General features: G+C 57.3%; 1 protein-coding gene across 2 annotated transcripts in view; it reads left to right on the top strand.

Moving 5' to 3' along the window:
- Positions 1 to 20,088, top strand: part of LRP5 (LDL receptor related protein 5) — a 101,272-nt gene that overhangs the window by 35,418 nt on the left and 45,766 nt on the right. For both annotated transcript variants that reach the window (XM_088017431.1, XM_028118284.2), the window contains exons 4-5: positions 2,850 to 3,046; positions 4,166 to 4,297. In XM_088017431.1, coding sequence (XP_087873557.1) covers positions 2,850 to 3,046; positions 4,166 to 4,297 — 329 coding nt within the window. The remainder of the gene's footprint in view (positions 1 to 2,849; positions 3,047 to 4,165; positions 4,298 to 20,088) is intronic.

The raw sequence follows: 20,088 nt of genomic DNA, 5'->3' as shown, positions 1-20,088 counted from the left end.
TGCAGATAAGGGATTGTGTACCTAAAGCCCAGGGGTCCGACAGGGTTTGAAGAGTTCACTGTACCCCTTTCCTCCTGTCACCAAGTACCCATTGTGAGGGCAGGAGCAGGGTTGGTCTTTGGGTTCACTGCATTACCCCGTCTTGCCAGAGGGCCTTACACCTAGTAGTGGCTCAGTGAAATGAGTTAAATGAGTGAACTGTAAAGGATTTTTTACTTGTTAGGTAATTGCTTTTAGAGTTTTCTGGTCAGCTTAGCTTAATAGCCCCCTACCTCATTACGCTGTAGATGTAGGAACATCCCTTCAGCGCACAGGTGTTTATTTATTTTTATTTATTGACCAAAGACCGCCTGCTAGCTCTTTGCCGGGTCTTGGGGGTCCTCCTGGGAGGATAGACCCTGTTCCTGCATGGTGGAGCTCCTGAACCAGGCGGGGAGTATGTGGGTGCTGGTGCCATGGGCTGCAGTCACGTGGCATGGGGAAGACTCGGCTGGGTCTCTGCACACACAAGCAGATGACAACTCCAACAGATTTGAGGATGTTAGCAAGTTTGCCACATTTTACCCAGGCCTGCGTATTAGTTGTCTATTGCTTTATAACAAAAGACCCCCCAAACTTGGCCACCTAAATCAGCAAACGGGTTTTTTTGTGGGGAAAGGGTATCAGGAATTAGGAGTGGGTTAGCTGGCTTAGCTCAGAATGTGCCCTGTGGTTATAGTCACGCTCCTGGTTGGGGCTACCGTCATCTGAAGGCTTGACTGAGGCTGGAGGATCGCTCTGATGGCTGTTGGCAAGAGGCCTCAGTTCCTCCTTGACCTCTGCTGACCATGCCCAGCTGGTTTGAAACATTCTATCCCATAGTCTCTGTGAGCACAGACTGGCCTGGGGCCTGGATGGAGACTTGGAAAGTGTGGCAGCCTAGGGAGCTGTGGTTCTTGGGGAGCTGAGTGATCCTGGCCATTGTGAAGGGAGTGTTAGAGGCTGGAAAGGCTGCAGGCTGGGGGTGCCTGGTGGAGGGATTGTGACAGGACAGCAAGGATGGTGGTGGCATTTAGGATATGATAATCGTGGTGGTAGTGATAATGGTAATGATGGTGTGGTGGTGGTGATGGTGATGTGATGGTGGTGATGATGGTGATGGTGATGATGATGGTGATGATGATGATGGTGATGGCGGTGATGGTCATGGTGGTGATGATGATGGTGATGATGGTGATGTGATGGTGATGGTGGTGATGATGGTGATGGTGATGATGATGATGGTGATGGTGGTGATGATGATGGTGTTGATGGTGATGTGATGGTGATGGTGGTGATGATGATGGTGATGATGGTGATGTGATGGTGATGATGGTAATGACGGTGATGGTGATGATGACGGTGATGGTGATGATGATGGTGGTGGTGATGGTGATGATGGTGATGGTGGTAATGGTGGTGATGATGGTGGTGGTGATGATGGGGCTGGGGTGGAGGGTAAAAAGGGTAACAGCTGAGTGGGCTCGGAGTTCTCCTGAGGAGCAGTGGGAATATTTGGGAAGTAGATGGAGGTAGTGGTTGAATAACATTCTAGATGTGCTGTGTAGCACGGAATTATTAACTTAACAAAATAGTTAATTCTGTGTTACGTGAGTGTCACCTCATTAAGTTTATTTAAAAAGTGACATCAAGGGGATGCCTGGGTGGCTCAGTTGGTTAAGTGTCTGCCTTTGGCTCAGGTCATGGTCCTGGAGTCCCGGGATCGGGTCCTGTATTGAGCTCCCTGCTCAGTGGGGAGCCTGCTTCTCCTTCTCCCTCTGCCGCTCCCCCTGCTTGTGCTCTTTCTCTGACAATTAAATACATAAAAATCTTAAAAGTGATATCAAGAAAACAAAAAGGAGGCAGCGTTGGGTCAGATCAGGGAAGATCAGGGAATGTGGCTTTCAGTTGTTCAGTGACACCTTGTAAGTGTTTGTCTCCAAGGTGCGGTGCCAGGGGGCTGGGGCTGTGCTGGGTATCAGCCCCCTGCAGCCCTCCCCCCCTACCCCACCAGGGAGCCTAGAGGCAGGGGAGGGTCATTAAACCAGATAATCACACACGCTACCAGGTATAAAATTCTGAATCATTACCAGCATCCATAATCTCATTAAAAACAAGTTGTCGTTGGGACGACTGGGTGGCTTAGTCGTTAAGCGTCTGCCTTTGGCTCAGGTCATGATCCCAGGGTCCTGGGATTGAGCCCCACATCGGGCTCCCTCCTCTGCGGGAAGGCTGCTTCTCCCTCTCCCACGCCCCCTGCTTGTGTTCCCTCTCTCACTGTCTCTCTCTTTCTCTCTCTCTCTCTGTCTAAATAAATAAATAAATCTTTAAAACAAAAACAAGTTCTTGTTTGCTGGGCATTATAAATACATAGAGGAGAGCTGCTTTTTCTTGCATTGATATCAAATTCAGTTTACTCTGATCCTATAAATTATTGGCCTTACAGGAATGAGCAGGCGCATTTGGTCCAATTTGTATTAAGTTGTTGAAACATCAGGCAGAGCAGGCGTGCTGGTCACCAGCTCGTAGTCATCAGCTCTGGCCTCCCCTTGCCATTTTTCTTCCTGTGGGGCCCTTTGCCACCAGCCACTTTTCTAGAAGCGGGTTGGGAGGGGAGGCCCGTGTCTCTCTGAGGGGTGGCGGGAGGCTGGTTGAGTCTGGGAGGTGCCCCGCACACACTGGGACGGACGGTTCCTGGGATGCCTGCCCCACTGTTGTGATGTGTGGTGTGAATGGGTCCACAGTGACCTTGGAGGGTTTTCAAAGCTGGGAGCACGCAGGGCTGTGGGCAATCTGCTCATGGCTCCTCGCTCTGCCTCCCACCCCTGCAGGCAGAAGGTGGTGGAGGGCAGCCTGACACACCCCTTTGCCCTGACGCTCTCTGGGGACACTCTGTACTGGACGGACTGGCAGACCCGCTCCATCCACGCCTGTAACAAGAGGACTGGAGAGAAGAGGAAGGAGATCCTGAGCGCTCTCTATTCGCCCATGGATATTCAAGTGCTCAGCTCAGAGCGGCAGCCTTACTGTAAGTGGGGGGCTGGGTAGGGGGTGGCTGGCAGCTTCCCTCGGCCAAAGCCCCCAGTCTGGGGGCACTGACCTCAGAGCAGTGGAGGAAAGGAGGTGCTGGTAGAGGAGAGGGAGATGTATGCAGAGTGCAGGGCTAGGCTGGGGGGCAACTGAGAGAGCTCTCTGCAGAGCTTGGGTGAGGGGCTGCTTCAGGTGGGCCCCCCACCCCAGCTGCCCTCTCTTCGGAGGTGACAGAGGGACTCTCAAGGAAGGTTGCTTTGTTTTCAGGGCCAACAGAAGTTACATAGTTATTGATGAACAATCTGCTGTAAGTTGAGGCTCTCAGCCCGGGGTCCCCATAGGGTGGTGGCTGGGGTCCTTGATGGTGAAAAGCTTGAAACACATGGGCTCAGGGCTCCTGTGACAGGTGGCTAGCAGGGTCCTTGGGGACCAGGGTGCTGTAGAAGATTCCAGCTTCGAACTTAACACTGGGGGCCCAAGGGGGGCAACCGTTGTCGGTGCCAAAGGGAAGGTGGGGCTCTCTGGAATTGTTTTCTGGTGAGAACATCATGGTCCTTAAATGCATCCACACTTGGGGCAGCTAACACCTGGAAGGCAGCCTTAGGGAGAGGAGAGGCACCACCCCATATATCTTCTCCAGTTGACGGGGGGTGGTTCGTACTCTAATTTTGGGGTACTGCACCCCAGCCTGCCCTGAGCAGAGTGAAATGCCGGCAGTGTTCAGTTCAGTTGGTGTTGGTTGTGGGCGGGCTTGGGAAAATGAGAAGGATTGCTGTCAGCACCAAGAGTGTCCAGGCGTGGCCACCAAACATTTGTGCAGATCCCGTGGGGTCCAAGCACGCCTCCGGGATTAGGCAGGCCTCTGCTCCAGGATCTCCCAGTCCATACCGCGTGCGGGGGTAGGTCCTGAGATCCTGGCGGCGGGGGCTGAGGGTGACCTTCACAGAGGAGGCGTCGTCTGAGGGGCCCTGGAGACGGCGAGGGTTTCTTGCTGTAAAGGGTGGGGGGAGGGGCAGGCCAGGGAGGATGCCCCCACGAGGAGTGGTGCGTGGCAGGGGGGAGTGGGGTCGCGGGCCCTGTTCTAGAGCCTTCCCTCAGTCTGCCCCGTCTTCGCCAGTCCACACACGGTGTGCGGAGGACAATGGCGGCTGCTCCCACCTGTGCCTGCTGTCCCCGAGGGAGCCTTTCTACACGTGCGCCTGCCCCACCGGCGTGCAGCTTCACGACAACGGCAAGACGTGCAAGGCAGGTGAGACGGGGGGCGCCGGCTGGGGGCCGGCCTGGCGGGGGGGTGGGGGGCGGCCCCCCGGTCAGCGCCTTGTCCTGTCCGCAGCGCAGCTTTCGCGCGCTCTGGGCTCCGCGTCCAGGGGCACTTGGGCGGCCCAGCAGCTGCGACCGGGCTCCGATCTGGGCTCCGCTGCCAGACAGGCACGCTACCGGGCTCGGGACTCGGGTTCTGGTCCGTCGGGCGAGCTTGCAGGGGGCCGCCGGCACGCCACGCTTGTAGCCTAGATGCTCGCTGTCGCGAACTGCCACGCGGAAACCGTGCGGACTGGAAGAATGACGTCAGTGGGGGAGGACCCCGTGAATCGGGAGGCGCCCCGCGATCCGGTGCCCGACACTATGGCTTCGTCTCCTGCTTTTCTGCTTTTTCCGCGTTGATACGGAATTTATGATTCATTTTTATCCTTGCGTCCCATTTCCATGGTGTCTTCATGCCCTAATAACCCGCCCCATGGAAATTCAGGTTGCAGGCACGTGCTCAATGGGAGAAAACTTTGGGCACACGGAGTTCAGTTGCTGTCCCTCCCTGCGTGCAGGTGTTCTTCTCTACGTCAGGTGTTCACCCACCTCTTTGTTCTCCTCACGAATTCTCAGCACTTGCTGCTTTGAGGACTCCTAGTATGATTATGTTTTAATGAAGTGTCACCTGCTCGTCCGGGGCACTGTCTGAGGCTCTTCCTTGCCGGGTGTCAGGTTCAGGGTGTGCTCTTCCAGAAATGATGCGCATCTAGGATGCGGCCGTCTCTGGGGATGTCCAGGGCCCAGCGCGGCTGGCTAGCACTGGAGTGGGCCCCGGAGTGGCTGGCGAGGGGCTAGTGAAAGACGTCAGGAAGCAGCCACCCCTGGGCCAGTCGCACCTGGGGGAAGGAAAGGGAGACCAGGGCTTACCTGGGGACCTGGGGGCAGAGGGGAGGGAGTGTTACCAGAACTTGAGCACAGGTTTATTTATTTTTTTATTTTTAAGATTTTATTTATTTACTTGGGGGGGGGTGGTGGAGAGCGTGCTCGAGAGAGAGCCCAGGCAGTGGAGAGGGAAAAGCAGGCTGCCCATTGGGCAAGGAGCCCGATGTGGGCTCGTACCCAGGACTTTCTGAGCCGAAGGCAGCCGCCCAACCAACAGAGCCACCCGGGGCCCCATGAGCACTGGTCTAAAACAAAATGTTCAGGGGCCCCTGGGTGGCTCAGTCGCTGGAGCGTCCAGCTCTTGGTTTTGGCTCAGGTCATGATCCCAGGGTTGCAGGATTGAGCCCTGCGTCGGGCTCCACCCTCACCATGAAGTCTGCTTGAGATTCTCTCTCTTCCTCGGCCCTCCCCACTTGCGCTCTCCCTCTCGCTCCATCTCTCTCTCTCTTAAATAAATAAATCTTTAAAAAAAAAAAAAAAGCAAAAAGTTCATCCTGGCAAATCTGAAAAATATGGGGTATACTGAGTTCCACGAATCCACAAGCAATGACCTCATGTCTGTTAAAGGAGCTGGGTGCAGAGAATAAAGCCGTAAATGACACTGGCCTATTCCCGCCCCCCTTCTTAGAGCAAATGTGCTAGTGGGGGTGGGGCCGACAGGAAGCAGGCAGGCAGGCACACAAATGAATAAAACCAATTCAGATTTGGGTCAGAGTGAAGAAAGGACACAACGGGGGTGGGGGGGGGACTCAGATGGGTGGGCGGGGGGAGGGCTGGGATGAAAGGTCAGAGAAGTTCCTTCCCAGGAGGCACCATTCAGGCTGAGACTGGAGGATTACCAGGGAGGAAGGGCAAGGAACAGTGAGAAGAACAGCGTGTGCGGCGGCCCTGAGGCAAGAGCTAGGTGGTGTCAGGACTGACTTCACAGGGGTTTGACCTGTGCAATCACTCAGGGCCCCGAGTTCAGAAGAGCCCTGTGCTTGGTTTAAGGCTCTGTTGTTGCTGACTTGAAATGCTTAATAATTTTTGGGCACGGGGGGCCCCGCATTTTCATTTTGCAGTGGCCCTGCAAATTATGTAGCCAGTCCTGCTTTGTGTATAGGAGAAGCTGGAGGGCATCTGGAGGTCGTCTTCATATTTTGGTGGGTCTTTTTCTGCTGGTTTTCCATGTGCGTCTGTGCATCTTACTTGACATTATCGCAGGAGTATTTGCAATTGCAGGAGGTGTATTTGCTTCTAAAACACGAGTTTTAGTACCGAAAAAGTATTTATCCAATGAAACATCTTTCCCCTGTTGGGCATCTCTGTTTTATTTGTGTTTTTGCTATTTCCGAGTCGTGCTGCCTTGAGAGAGCCAGCTTGGGGCCTGGCCCCAGGGTTAGAGGGATCTGAAGCTGGTGTCTCTTGCTGCCGTGGATTGGTGATCCCTGGCCTAGCCGTGGTGCTGGATGGGGAGGTGATGTCGGCTGTGGGCGGAGGACAGGCATGGCTGAATGCCAGCGTGGTTGCCATCTCTGCCCACCTGGGGTGTCTGGAGCCGGGGTGCACGTGGACATTTGGGGAAGGGGTGAGGGCTGGACACAACCGCCCCCCCCCGCCACGGTGGATCACGCAATAGTGCTGGCCCTTTTGGGGAACTTGTGCAGGCCGCTTTTGTGAAGGGGCCCTGTGAGGGAGGAGACCCACGCATCAGGGTTCCAGACTGGAGTGTGGGGCCTCCTAGAATCCCAGAGTCGTGGCTTAGTGCCCTGCACAGCTGGAGAAGCCTGGAGTTCCACCAAGGACTTGCCCAGACTACCCCGGGGTATAAACGGCTGTTGGTCATCGAGGGTGGACAGCATTTGGGGTCTTGTCGCTCTGTGCCTCTCTTCCTCCCTTGTGAGATGGGGCGGTCACCGGCCACCCCCTGCCCGGGGAGGCCAGGGAAGGACACGGCGTACTGATAGGACTCAGAAGCACTGTGCAGGGCACCCGGTGCGTAGTCAGTGCAGAGTATGTGGTAACCACAGCCACCGTTCACACCGTTGGCGTCTTTCTTCACGTCGGGCCAGAGGAAGTAGGCCAGGTCCTCAGGAGGCCTAAGTTTGCCTCCATCGTCCAAGGGCCCTCCCACCCCCTGGGGAGGGCTGATTTCTTTGGCAGGCAGAGGAGCAGGGACTTTCTGGTTCCCTGCATTCTAATAGCCGGAGCCTCTGAGGTCCGGGCACCCTTGTCTGTAGTTGAGCCTCTGGAGGGCATTCTGTTCTTTTTGCAAACATCCACGGGATGGGGGTGGGGGGCAGGGGGCAGAGTAGAGGAGGTGCCCTGGGGCAAGAGGGCTTCCTGGAGGCCGCTGCACAAGAGGGAGGGGGCTGGACGCTGTTGTGGTGAAGAGGTGTGGGGTGGACCTGGGGGATTAGCAGCGCGGCCTGTCCTGTGGGAAGCTGTCTGGCAGGGGGCTGATCCGCAGCTCCTGGCCTCCTTCAGGAAGGACGGCTAGCTTGCAGAGTCCCCTGGGACCCAGCAGTGCAGGGCCACCTTCCCTGGTCTTGTGAGAGCTGTTTCCATCTCCCAGCTGTAAAGGGCACATTCACCAATAACTCAGTTGGAGAATGCCAAGTGTGAGGAAGAAAATCATTTTTGTTGTCTTTTGGCGCTGCCGGCTTGGGTGGGTGGGGGAATCCATCTGCACAGAGCAGCTCAGGGGACTCAGGCTGAGGCTGCGTCCTTCTGCTTTTGCTCTAGATCCCCTGTAGGGTATGTCACAGGAGAGGGAAGATCCCAGAAGACAGAAGGGATGGGCTGGGGCTCTTGCTCTGCATGAGAGTGTGACCGTTGGGTTCTGTGTTTTTGTAAGAGTGGTTCCCACTCCATGGGCTTCCCACTCATTGACTGGCTGGTTTTGGGGGCTGCATGGGGCTTCTGTAGCTTCCTTCCCCAGAACCACTCAAAGCTGGGGTGGGAAGGGACAGAGTTTCCTAGAAGTTTTGGTTTGAGTTGAGAAGAAATCCAGGAGCTTCTCACAACATTGCAAGGGTTTGCCATCAAGGTGGCTTTCTGGAAATTTGGGGTGGAAATGTGGGGGATATCTGTCTGTCCATATTTCTTAATCCAGAGGGATCGGGGCACGAGTGAGGAATGGATTCTGTCTTTGAGGGGCTTTCCTTCTGTTTGGGCGACAGACACAGCGAGTCAGAGATGGGGCCGTGAGCGGGGGCCGAGGGCTTGGGACTTCACAGCACGCGACAACTCCACTGGCTGACTGCGTTTTAGGGTGCAGATCTCCTGCCCTCCAGGGTTTATTCCTGACCTCAGAATATCACGTTAAAGGAAAGTGTTTGATGAAGACGCCGTGGTTGTTTTCCTTTACTCGAGTGGCCTTCTAGGCTGCCCCGCATCCGCCGGTGCGTATAGTTTTGCCTGCTGGTGGGTCTAAATTACACGCCGAGTGTGGATTTTGACCGCTGACGTTGTGCAGGCAATTGTGAACGCGGCCTGGAGATAGCAACTGGCAGCACGAGGGTAAGATGGAGAAAGCAGACCCTGAATCCTGCTGGTTGCCTCTGCCCAGAGTGGAGCTCGGAGGTCCCAGCGTGCGGGCACCCGGTGCAGGGCCCCTCGCTGGCCGGAACTGAGCAGCACGCGTGGATACCGCCGGCGCTCGGGAGAGGCTTGCTGGCAGCTGGTGGGAGGGTGGGATGCAGGGCCGGCACAGGAAGATCTCGTCTGGGCCATGGAATCGGTGAGGTCCAGTGCCCCCGGGGGTGAAAACTGAGGCCGCACGCTGAGGGTCAGGAGGTCCTGGTCTAGAGGAAAGGCTTTGGGGAAGGAGAAATGGAGCGTCCCAACTTCCGCTCTTCTGAAAGGGGAGGCGTCAGAGGCGACATTCGCGGTATCGATCGTGGCTTTGGTCTGTAGTTGAGAGTCTGCCAGAGACTTTTGGGGTGGTGAGGAAATTCAGTCTCAGGGAGACCCAGAATTTAAAGCAATTTCCTGTCATGTGATGGCTTTGTATGTCCGCTTATCATTCTATGATACCGGCACTCACATCCCGGCTGTGTGATCTTGGGAAAATAACTCAGCCTCTCTGTGCTTTCAGTCACTTCACCTGTAAAAAGAGATGATAACAGTACCTGATTCTTGGGAGGAAGGCCTGGCTGCCCAACAAGTAGGAGTGTGCTTAAATTTGAACTTGAACTTGGAGCCAGGCAGGCACTCTGATTGGATGCCAGAAGAGCAATTCTTCCCTGAACGTTTGGAATCAGAAGTAGATGATGAGGCTGGGTGGTGGCGAGAGGAGGCTCGAGGGGGCGTGGGGTGGGTGCGGGAGCCCTCCTCGACACTGCCAATGGGAAACGGGTGGAAGAGTGACGTGTGTGTCCTGAGTGCACTGGGCACGTGGCTCGCTTTCCAGGGATGAAGGCCAGCATGGGGCTGGGCAAGATTGGGGTCCGAGGCAGGGGTCTGGATGTGTCAGAATTACTCAGGCCCTGACGTCACATCCAGGTCGCCCAGCCCTAGCAAATCAGAGTCTCCAGGACAAGGGACGGGCGTGGGAGGCAGAGGGCTGAGTCTGCGCTTGACACGCGCCCAAGGCAGGCTGATGTGTTGCAGTTGGGGAACCCTCCGCACTGCTGGAAACATCTCAGGACCCGAAGCCACGGCCTGAGGCATGACTTGCGGATTCCTGGGGCTTTCACTCTGAGCGTCTGACCATTTATGCTGTGGAGTTGAATCGGAAGAAATTTTCGTGATATGCATGAGTCCTATTTTTCCCTGCTTTTGAGCAAATGAAAGCCAGCCCTGTGCAGGGAGTTGGTGCCTTGCCCCAAGGAAGGGGCTTAGGTGGCAGTGATGCTCAGACCCCCGTGAATGGGGCTGTGACAGCCCAGGGCCTGCAGACTGCCCCCTGGAAGCAGAGGATGACACGGGGCGGGGTGTGGCCTTCTCACCTGTGAAATGGGGAGAGCAGGATGACTCTGCTCCGTGCAGCTGGTGGGTCAGATGAGAGGCTGCTTCCCACAGTGCCTGGGTGGGGGCCGCACAGACAGGACGGGAGACTCGGACTCCCTTGCCTTGGATCAACAGTGTCTTGTGTCCCGTGTGTGGGTGGGGTGACACCCACTCGCTGCAGGGTGCAGTGTCTCAGGTCCCCCAGTCCCTCCCGACGTGGCCCCCGTGGGGGTCCTGTAGGCTCTGAGACTAGGAAGGATGTCAGAGCAAGTGGCCCCCTCCTAGGCCGCAGCTCGGCAGGGGGCCGGCGAGGGGGCTTGGTGAGACCCAGGGGGCCTGAGTGACTCTTGTCTCGCGAGCCAGTGGGAGAGGATGCCTGGGCCAGGCTGCGATCCCACGCACCGTGCGTCCGCCAGCGCCAGCCTCCCGCACCCCTCCCCGGCAGCCTGGCCCACGGAGGCGCCCAGCTGGCTTTGGTTTTCCCCATGTTTTTCCAATTATGTGGGATGGGCTAAAAACAGCAGTAGCGGGGCCTTATTTGGGAGCTCCCACCACCAGGAAGCCTGGTGCTCTCCTTGCTCCAGCTCCCACGGTGGCTCCTTGTGGAACGTGCCCCTGTTGTGACATTCGTCCCCGTGCATTCCTCACCACTGGGGGCTTTCTGGGCAGTGTGTGTCCCTGCTCGGGGCCTGAACGAGCTGGGCAGGTCACTCGCTGGGGCTGTGTCCGGGGCAGTGGGGCCAGGCTGCCACCCTGTTTTGTGCCCTCCACCGTGGTGGGGCGGGCGGATGGGCGGCTCGGGCTTCATGGTTTACGGGTCCACCTGCTGCACCTCGCCAAGAAGTGGTGTGAACAGGTGTTCGCGGGGACAGGAAACAAAAGGTCGAGGGGCTATGGTGGGCCGAGGTGGGGGGGCCGGCGGGGGCGGACAGAGGGTGTCACTGACGGGTGTGACGGCCAGACTGACAACTGGGGCCGTGTCTCGAAGCCCCTCACGTTCATCCGTCTTTCTGGGTGGATTAGCCGAGGCTCAAGGCCGAGGAATAAGGGGCGCGTTTGTTTCCAGTCTGACTGTCTTGTCACTTACCGGGGAAGTAGGTCAAAGGGAAAAGAAAGGAGGCCCTTGTGGCCGAGGCCTCCGCCGCCCGGGCCGTGACTGGCGTTGACTCTGCAACCAGAAGGCAGCTGCTGTTCTCAGCCATGGACCGTGAATTTGTAATAGCAAGAAAATCAGATTGCACAGTCCCAGGAAATGGTGTCACAAGTCCAAGCACTGACTTTTTTTTTTTTTGGCCGGGGGGGAATGAAGGTATAGCTTGCAGACAGTAAAACACACAGAGTCTGAGCGTCTGCTGTGATTAGCTTTGACAGTTGGATACATCTACCTCGCCACCACCCCCGTCCGGATACAGAACATTTCCAGCACCCAGAAAATTCCCGGGTGCCCCCTGCAGCCCCCCTGCCCACCCCGCTGGGCAGCCCCGTCCTGACTTCCAACACCACGGGTTAGTTTTGCCTGTTCTGGAGCGTCCCAGAAACGGAACCACACAGCATGTGCTCTTTTGTGTCTGAGCCTGAAGACTAACTTCTAAATCTAATAAAAGAGAAGAGGGGAGTATGCCATATTCTTAGAGAAAACTGTCATCCTAGGGCCGGGCGATGAGACCGGGTGGGGCCTCCGGGGTGCCCCAGGTCCACCGGTGGAGAGTGACGCTGCCGTCACTCCCCGTGCTGGCCCCCAGCCCGTCCAGTGTCCCCCTTGCTGGTGCCACACGAGTCTAGCTCCAGCCCGGCCCCAGAGCTCAGGCAACTTCTTTCGTCTGTGGAGTCAGGTTCTGGGCTTGAGGTCCAGGCCCTGGTGAAGCCCCCAGGCTGCTAGAGAAGGGCCTCACCTGCCCCAGCCCTGCCCACCACGTGCCCCTCCTGCCGGCTCTGGCTTTGGGGATGGCTGCAGGTCCTCTGTCTTGGTTCCACGGACCGTGCCCTGGTGCGTCTGCCCTTCCCAATTCCCAGGGCCCTGGGGTGAGCTGATTGCCCATGCGTGCTGGGCTGACGCCGGGGCCTCTGACTTGTCCTCAGACCGAGGCCAGGAGGCCAGGAGGCTCTTTTTCATCCCTGGCCTCCTATTCCAACTAAAATGGATGGTTTGCTCCTTTCCCACCCACCTTTTTGCCTTTGCCTGTGCTGTGCCCATTGCCGGGAGCACCCTTCCCTGTGGCTTCTCGCCTCACATTCCCACAGGCCTCCATTCAGACGGCCCCAGCCCCTCTGGGAGATGTGTTAGGTGTGTTATGATGTGCTCCCACATCCACGGCACGGGAGGGATCCTGGCTTCCCGCGGGACCAGCGTCGGGCCCAGGAAAGTTGATTAGGCGCCTTCAAGAGCCTTTGCCCTGGCAAGCGCTGAGGTTTTTTGGTCATCCTGGGGCCTGACTGCACCCTTGTCCTCTCCCTGCCACCCCAGGTTAGGGGGAGAATCAGGGCATTTGAGTTTGGCCTTCGCCCTGCACGATGTGGTTGTGACCTGATGAAATGCAGGATCTTCGTGTCTCGTTGACCTGGGAGTGAGTATCAAACAAGCTCACGTTTCCTAAAGCGCCTTATGAACTGTAAGGTGCGGGGGCGCCTGGCTGGCTCTGTTGGTTAAACGCCCGACTCTTGACCTCAGGTCTTGATCTCAGGGTTGTGAGTTCAAGCCCCACGTTGGGCCCCATGCTGGGCGTGGAGCCTACTTTAAAAAAAGAAAACAAGAAGGCCTGTAAAGTGCAGTGCACTTGAGTTAGGTTGAACCACACGGCCCATCCCCACCAACCTCCTTCCTTGGTTCTGGCCTCGCTGCCAGGGTGGGGTGGACAGTAGCAGTAATAATCCTGCCCTGGGCTGCCGGGCAGGCACGCTTCTGAGCGCTGTATCACTGGTCAGAGGGGCTGGGGCCAGCCTGCTTCGGAGGTTTGGGCAGTCAGAGCTTGCTCAAGGCCCCAGAGGAAGGGATAGAGGTGGGATTTGGACCCAAGCAGCCTGCCCCGTGTTGCTGGGGCCCCGGGGAGCTTTTATGTGCTGTGGCGCGGGGGTTGGGGGGGTGGGTGGCGTGGCCGCCACCACCTCCAGGAGCCACAGGGCAGGAAGGATTGCTGCTGTACATGGAACACCTGCAGTATGCCTGGGCTCGGGAAGGCACTCTGTGCTTTTTCTGTGTTTTTGTTTTTTTAAAGATTTTATTTATTTATTTGAGAGAGAGCGTGAGAAAGGGAGCATGAGCAAGGGTGAGGGGGAGAATCAGACTCCCCGCTGAGTGGGGAGCCCAATGTGGGGCTCGATCCCAGGACCCTGGGATCATGACCTGAGCTGAAGCAGATGCTTGCTTAACCGAATGAGCCACCCAGGTGCCCTGTGTGTGTGTGTGTGTGTGTGTGTGTGTGTGTGTGTGTGTGTGTTAAGATTTTATTTATTTATTTATTTGACAGAGACACACAGCGAGATCAGGAACACAGCAGGGGGAGTGGGAGAGGGCGAAGCAGGCTTCCCGCGGAGCAGGGAGCCCGATGCGGGGCTCGATCCCAGGACCCTGGGATCATGACCTGAGCCGAAGGCAGACGCTTAACGACTGAGCCACTCAGGCGCCCCGTGTGGTTTTTTTTAAAGAGCTGAGCCATATGCCCAGAGAGGTTGGACCGGGCCTTTTCCATCATGTGAGTCCCCGACTGTATTATATCGTCCAACCCCATGTTCTTGTGTTTCAGGTGACCAGGGGTCGCCCACCTTTAATTGGTCCAACCAACTGCACTTTGTTCACAAGTGTCTCTCTCTCTCAAGACCCTCTGGCCTGGGTCATGAGCCTCCAGGCCATGTTTCTGCTGCTCGTTCAAAGAGAACGTGGCCTGAGGTGGGTCCCCGGGGCATGCTTGGTGCCACCAGGAGTGGGACTTGTGCTGGGGCTGTGGCCTTGGGCTCAGAGGCTCATTGACTTTGTCACGGGACCACCCAGCCTCGCTGTGAGGAGACAGAGGTCAAGTTGCTCACTCCCAGCCACTCAGTGAGGAAATGGGGGCCACGGGTGGGTGTGGCTTTTGGCTGTACGGCCTGTGTGGTGAGCAGCCCCTGAGGGGAGGGGGAAGGGCAGGTGGCAGAGGACCACGTGAGGGGCTGACTCCTGGCAATAGGAGAGCAAGGGAGTCACGAGGCAGGCACCGACCTTGCTGCCCTGGCCGCCCTAGGCCTCAAGGCAGAGGAGTGACTCTCCCATTTTACTGCTGTGCAGACAGAGGCCTGGACCCTGGGGCCGAGGTGACAGCCTCCCACACGCTTGTATGAGGGCCCGGGGTGGGTCATGCAGACAGCTGCTCGGGCCTCAGGTTTCCAGTGGAGCCAGTGCCTGGCCCGGCCACTTCCGCTGTGGTCACTCGGCACGGTCTCCTGGGCCAGGGCGCCGGGCTGTGGTCTCAGCGCCTGTCCAACAGCTTACCCCAGGGGGCCGTGGAGAAACTTAATCAATTGCTAAAAAACAAAAATAAGTTGGCTGCCTACCAGCTGTGAAGCTGTTTATGGCTTTAGAGACGGTAGTGTGGAGGGCGGCCTGCGCTGGCACCCGGCTCTGCCCATATGAAGCCAGGGGTGGGGGCGGTGAGGGGGGTCGGGGCCGAAGGGAGGCGGGAGGCTCCGCTTGACGAAAAGAAGCTGGTAGGAGCCGCCCTGGGGGCGTGGTGTAAGCCTCTTGATGGGGATCCGTCCTTTCTTGGAGATGTCTTTGGTTCAGTGGGGACAGTTGTGATGGTCACTCTGCCAACTGGGAAGGCCAGGCCCTGATGCCGGGTGAGCGGGTGGGGGGGCGCAGGGCTTGGGGGCGCTGCCTCTTTTCATCTGTGTTGATTTGGTCGGTCCACATCCTGGGACGTGTGGTTTTACTCATCGTGAAAAATCCTTTCCCGTGTTGGGGTGCAGAGGGGATTAACCAACAGGATCTTCCAGGTCTCCACGCTGGACCACCTGGCAGGGGGCTCTCCTCCAGGGCTGTCCAGGGGCTGTGGATCCTTCTGCCCTGTCCCTCCTCCTGTGGTTCTTCCCTCCCCCTCAGCTCAGAACCTGGAGGCCAAATAGGTCAACCCCGCGTGGCCGCTCCGTTCCCGCTGCTGGGACAAGTGAGAAGGCCTTGTCCCTGGAGCCAAGCCCTCCTCACCACCGCGAGAACCACAAGGCCTCTCCGCATAAGCCGGGGCAAAGTCTTGATGTTTTCTTGTTGAAAAGTTACATTTGTGATCACCCTTGAAAGGAACACATCACCCAAAATAACAGAAAGTAAAACCCACCCAGAGAGGACCGCTGCTAACCTTTGGCTGTTTCTTGCTCCTCTGTCCCTCTGCTTGCGTTCAGGTCTGGGTTTGCACGATGTCTTCATAGCATGGCCCCGTCGCGCCCTGACCTCCTCCACCGCTCGGCGGGCATTTCCTTCCCCAGCCCTGCTCCAGAGCCCGGTGCTTTCGCGGGCCCTTCGTTTATTTGCTGTTCTTGTGTTGTGGGGTATTGACATTGCCTGCAGGCCCTTTCCCGCGGGTTTGGGTTTTGCAGTGATCGCGAGGCCATGGTGATCCTGGGCAGCCAGGAACCCGCGTGCATGTCTAGCGGCTGCTTTGGTCTGGGCTTGCCGAGGGGAAATTGCCAGGTCAGAGGGTCCCCAAGCCACACTGCCGTCCAGGAAGCGCGTGCTGGGCTCCGTCCTCTGGGAGGCGGGGGCCTGCCGCAGCCACGCCGAGTGACCGGCACTTTCCACCTCCAGCACCTTCCTCAGGTTACTCGTCTCTCCTGTTTGTTGCTGGGGTCTGGGTGGTTTCCTTCTTGACTTCGATGCCGTCCAGTGAACTTAAAAAACGACAGACTTTACCTTGCACGGCAGTTTCAGGCTTACAGGAAAATCGAGTGGAGGGTCCTGAGAGTTCCTGGGTATCTGCCCTCCCTCCCGACACGGTTTCCACCGTGACTAGGATGGGCCGTCTCATGTTGTGAAAGGTATACACGCGCGTGTCAGCCGAGGGGCCGCAAACCTCGCTCAGCCCCTGGGCCACGAGGCTCGAGGCCTGTTTCTCTGCAGCCTTGGAGCTCTGAAAGGTTGGGACGTTTTTGCACGGTTGAAAAGAGACTCACAAGAAGGATGTTTTGTGACACAGGAAAAGGAGAGGAAATGCGAATTTTGGTGTCCCTGCGTGACGTCTGGCTCGCATCCCCCTGCTTCTGTGCCGTCTGCCACAGCTTTCGCGCTGGGACGCCGAGCTGGCCGCCGGCGACAGTCGGGGTCATGGCCTGCAGAGCCTAGCATGCTGACGGCTGGTCCTTTACAGAAGACGTGTGCAGACCCCCGCTGGAGACCAGAAGGAAGACCGAGAATGGTCCCAAGATAGCCGCTGTGGACGTTTGCGTGTGTTTCCTGCCAGGAAAGGAAGCTTTGGTTCATCTGTGGGAGCAGATTTTGTTCCAGGGAGGCTTTTGTTTGTCTTGTGGCTGGGCTCCTGCTGCATGCACAGCATGCTGTTTGCACGAGGCTTCCTTGTAGGCGGTGGTGGGCTCAGCGCTGTCCCGGCGTCCGGAGTGCATGGTGTCCATGGGCTAGCTCCATTCCCATCCATCCCAGTGGCAGCAATGGCCCGGCGCGCTCTGGAGCCCCCCACCCCCACCCCCCGCCCCTTGGACCTGCCTCTCCTTCCACGGAACATCTCCTCTCACCTCTGCTCCCCACCTCTTGTGGGTTGCATTGTGTCCCCAAGAAGACATGTTGAGTCCCCGGAATGTGAATGTGACCTAACTTGGAAACAGGGTGTTTGCAGGTGTAACCAAGTTAAGATGAGGTCATACTGGAGTAGGGTGGGCCCTGAATCCAATGACTATTGACCTTTATAAGAGGGAAATTGAGACACAAAGGTGCGGGGGAGGAGGCTGTATGAAGGCAGAGGCAGAGGTTGGAGTGGTGAAACCACAAGCCAAGGAATATCCAGGGATTGCTGGTAACCACCAGAAGCTGAAAGAGGCAAGGACGTCTCCCCCAGAGCCTTCAGAGGGAGCTTGGGCCTGCCAGCCCCTGGCGTTTTTCCTTCTGGCCTCCAGAACCGTGAAGGAGTCCGTTCCCACTGTTATGAGCCTCCCCGTTTGTGCTGATGTGTTACGGCAGCCTTTTCCTGCATCTGGCTGGGTCCGTGTGACCCACAGGACGGTGCCCTGGGATGGAAGGCAGCTTGGTCCGGAGGGATGTTGGCAGGGAGGGATGGTGTTGAACTTGACGTGCCCGTGACATTGGGCCATCCCTCAGGTCGGCTTTTTTGTTTGGAGAACGCCGGCTGCCAGGAAGGCTGTGCCCTGGCCTGTGGTCAGTGCCCCGCACTTGGCCCCAGGACAGGGGCGCTACCCTTCTTTCCTGCGCGTGTGCATGCAGTGAGGAAGGGGGAGGTCAGGAGTCCGCCCGAAGGAGGCTCCGGGGACGGCTGCCCAGCCAGCGAGGGGAAGGTTTCACTTTCCTTGGCAGCACTGTGGGGCAGGCTATTTGTTTAAACAACCCCAAAGAAAACCATTTGGCCAAACTGTTAGTTTCTAAACAATTTACTTCCCTAGTGTTTAAACAAACTCCTACCCAGGATCTGTGTCTGGTCCCAGGGAGGGGGGTGGCCTCTCCTCCTCTTGGCCCTGGCACAGTGCCCTACACCCACCCAGGTGGCCGGAGGCCGGGGCTGCCGCTCAGACCTCGCTGCTGACAGCCTTGGAGGTCACCTGTGAGTAGCAGCCTCTGTGAGCGAGCGGCTGGGGGTTCTGTCTCCGCAGCTGCCCCCCCACCCTGCCCGCCGGCCTGGTCCTGGACAGAGTGCTCCACCCCCTCTGTGCTTCAGGCAACAGGCTGGGCTGTGACTCTCGCCTGCATGTCCCCGTCTTCTAGGCAAAGCTCAAATAAAAACTTCAAAGGCTCTGCAGCCCAAGGGGAGTCACACCCCCCTCCTTGGAGTCAATTATCACCTACAGATTTATCCTGGCACTTAATTACTGCCTCAGCCACAGAGACTTAATTCTAAGGGATGCTGACAATGGGGTTCCCTGGCGGTGGGGTGTGCTGGCGGCTTTGTATTGACCTGGTTAATGGAAGGCTGGGGCTGGGCACACTTCACCCCTGATGGCTCTGTGCCCCTTGGGGACACTCTGCTGGAATCCGGTACATGGTCACAGCCACATGATTCTGAGGTTCTTGGAGCCAGAGGCCAGACTCCCCATCTCAGCTGGCCCCCTTAGCAGGCCCACCTGTAACCCCAGCTCTCCTCCCTAGTCCCCATTCACTGATGGTCTTCCTCCCTAAAGGGCTCTGCCCTGTGGTCCCAGGAGCACCGGGGGTGGGGGATCCTGTGTCTGTTTTGCCCACCCCCATCCCCAGTTCCTGGTCCAGGGCCTGGACTAAAGTAGCTGCCTGCAGAGATAACTGGTGGGGTGACCAAGCCAGCTGGGCGGCCCGTCAACATCGGGCTTCCTGTGTGTGCCATCTTCCGAGATCCAGGTGTTTGTGGGACCTTGTTTTTCCACTTGCTCCTGTGTGCCCTGGGTCAGGGAGCTTAACCTCTCTGAGCGTCAGGTTCCTCATCAGTAAAATGGGGCATAATCATACCTCTTGGATTGGTGTGAGGATAACACTGTTTTAGGTGATTGTGTCTGGAGGACCATAGCAACAGGGATGGGTGAAGCAGGCTCTAAATGTGTTCTGCGGGGCACCTGGGTGGCTCAGTCGGTTAGGCGTCTGACTCTTGATTTTGGCTCAGGTCGTGATCTCAGAGTCCTGAGGTTAAGCCCCGAGTCAGGCTCCGCGCTCAGCAGGGACTCAGCTTGCGGTTCTCATTCCCTCTCCCACTGCCCCTCCCCCCGCTCATGCTCGCTCTCCCTCTTCTCAAATAAATAAATAAAAACCTTAAAAAAAATGTGTTTTGGGACAGAGCATTGGTTTCCCTGGGGACCAGTGTTTTCTCTGGGGAGGAAGTGCTGCTTGAAGTCAAGTGGGGTTTGACACCCACCTTTCCGCCTTGCACAGTGAGCAGCCCCGGCCTCCGCTTGGGAGCCCAGCAGCCTCTTTGGACAGTTCTATAGACGCCCTCTTAGGGCTCTTCCCGGCCGTGCCCTGGGCGGGCTTCCCACATCCCTCCTTGGTGGCAGATAAAGCCAGAGCCCTTCACGGAGTCTGGTTTATGGTTCCCTTGATGTCAGAGCTAGACAGAAATTCAGACACCATCAGGTTGGGCCAATTCTTCACTATAAATGGGAAGACCAGAGCCCAGAGAGGGTTAGGGACCTGTCCAGAGTCACACAGAGAATTCTGCCCTGTGTTCTCCCTGCTTGTCTTAGGATGTGCCTCTGCTCTGGGTGTGGCTCTGGGTCTGCAGGGAGCCAAGGAGGCATGTGCCGGAATCCCAGTGAACCATTAAGTGTGGTGCCCTTGCAGAGGGGCAGTGTGTGTGTGTGTGTGTGTGTGTGTGTGTGTGTGTGTGTGTGGTCAGCCCATCCACTGGGGTAAGGGTGGCAGTGTGTGTGTGTGTGTGTGTGTGTGTGTGTGTGTGTGTGTGTGTGTGTGGTCAGCCCATCCACTGGGGTAAGGGTGGCAGTGTGTGTGTGTGTGTGCGTGTGTGTGTGTGTGTGTGTGTGTGTGTGTGGTCAGCCCATCCACTGGGGTAAGGGTGGCAGGAAAGCTTCCTGGAGGAGGAGGAGGAGGAGGTGTGTGACCTGGGCCTTGAAGGAGAGGTCAGATGTCAACAGAACATTTTGGGAATGGAGCCCAGAGGAAGACAATTTATTAAAATTCAGAATTCCCCTCCCCTCCTTCCAACACCCCAAATCAGGACCAAATCTGAATTTGGGTGTCGGGGGTTTCCAGAGCAGTCAGGCACTTGGGGTACGTCGTGAGCGCTGCCTGCCTCG

Source organism: Eumetopias jubatus, unplaced genomic scaffold (genome assembly GCF_037043125.1).
Source record: "Eumetopias jubatus isolate StellerSeaLion01/CBP00866 unplaced genomic scaffold, mEumJub1_p1.0 scaffold_13, whole genome shotgun sequence".
NCBI classification, from domain to species: domain Eukaryota; kingdom Metazoa; phylum Chordata; class Mammalia; order Carnivora; family Otariidae; genus Eumetopias; species Eumetopias jubatus.
This window is presented reverse-complemented; position numbering and strand designations above follow the sequence as displayed.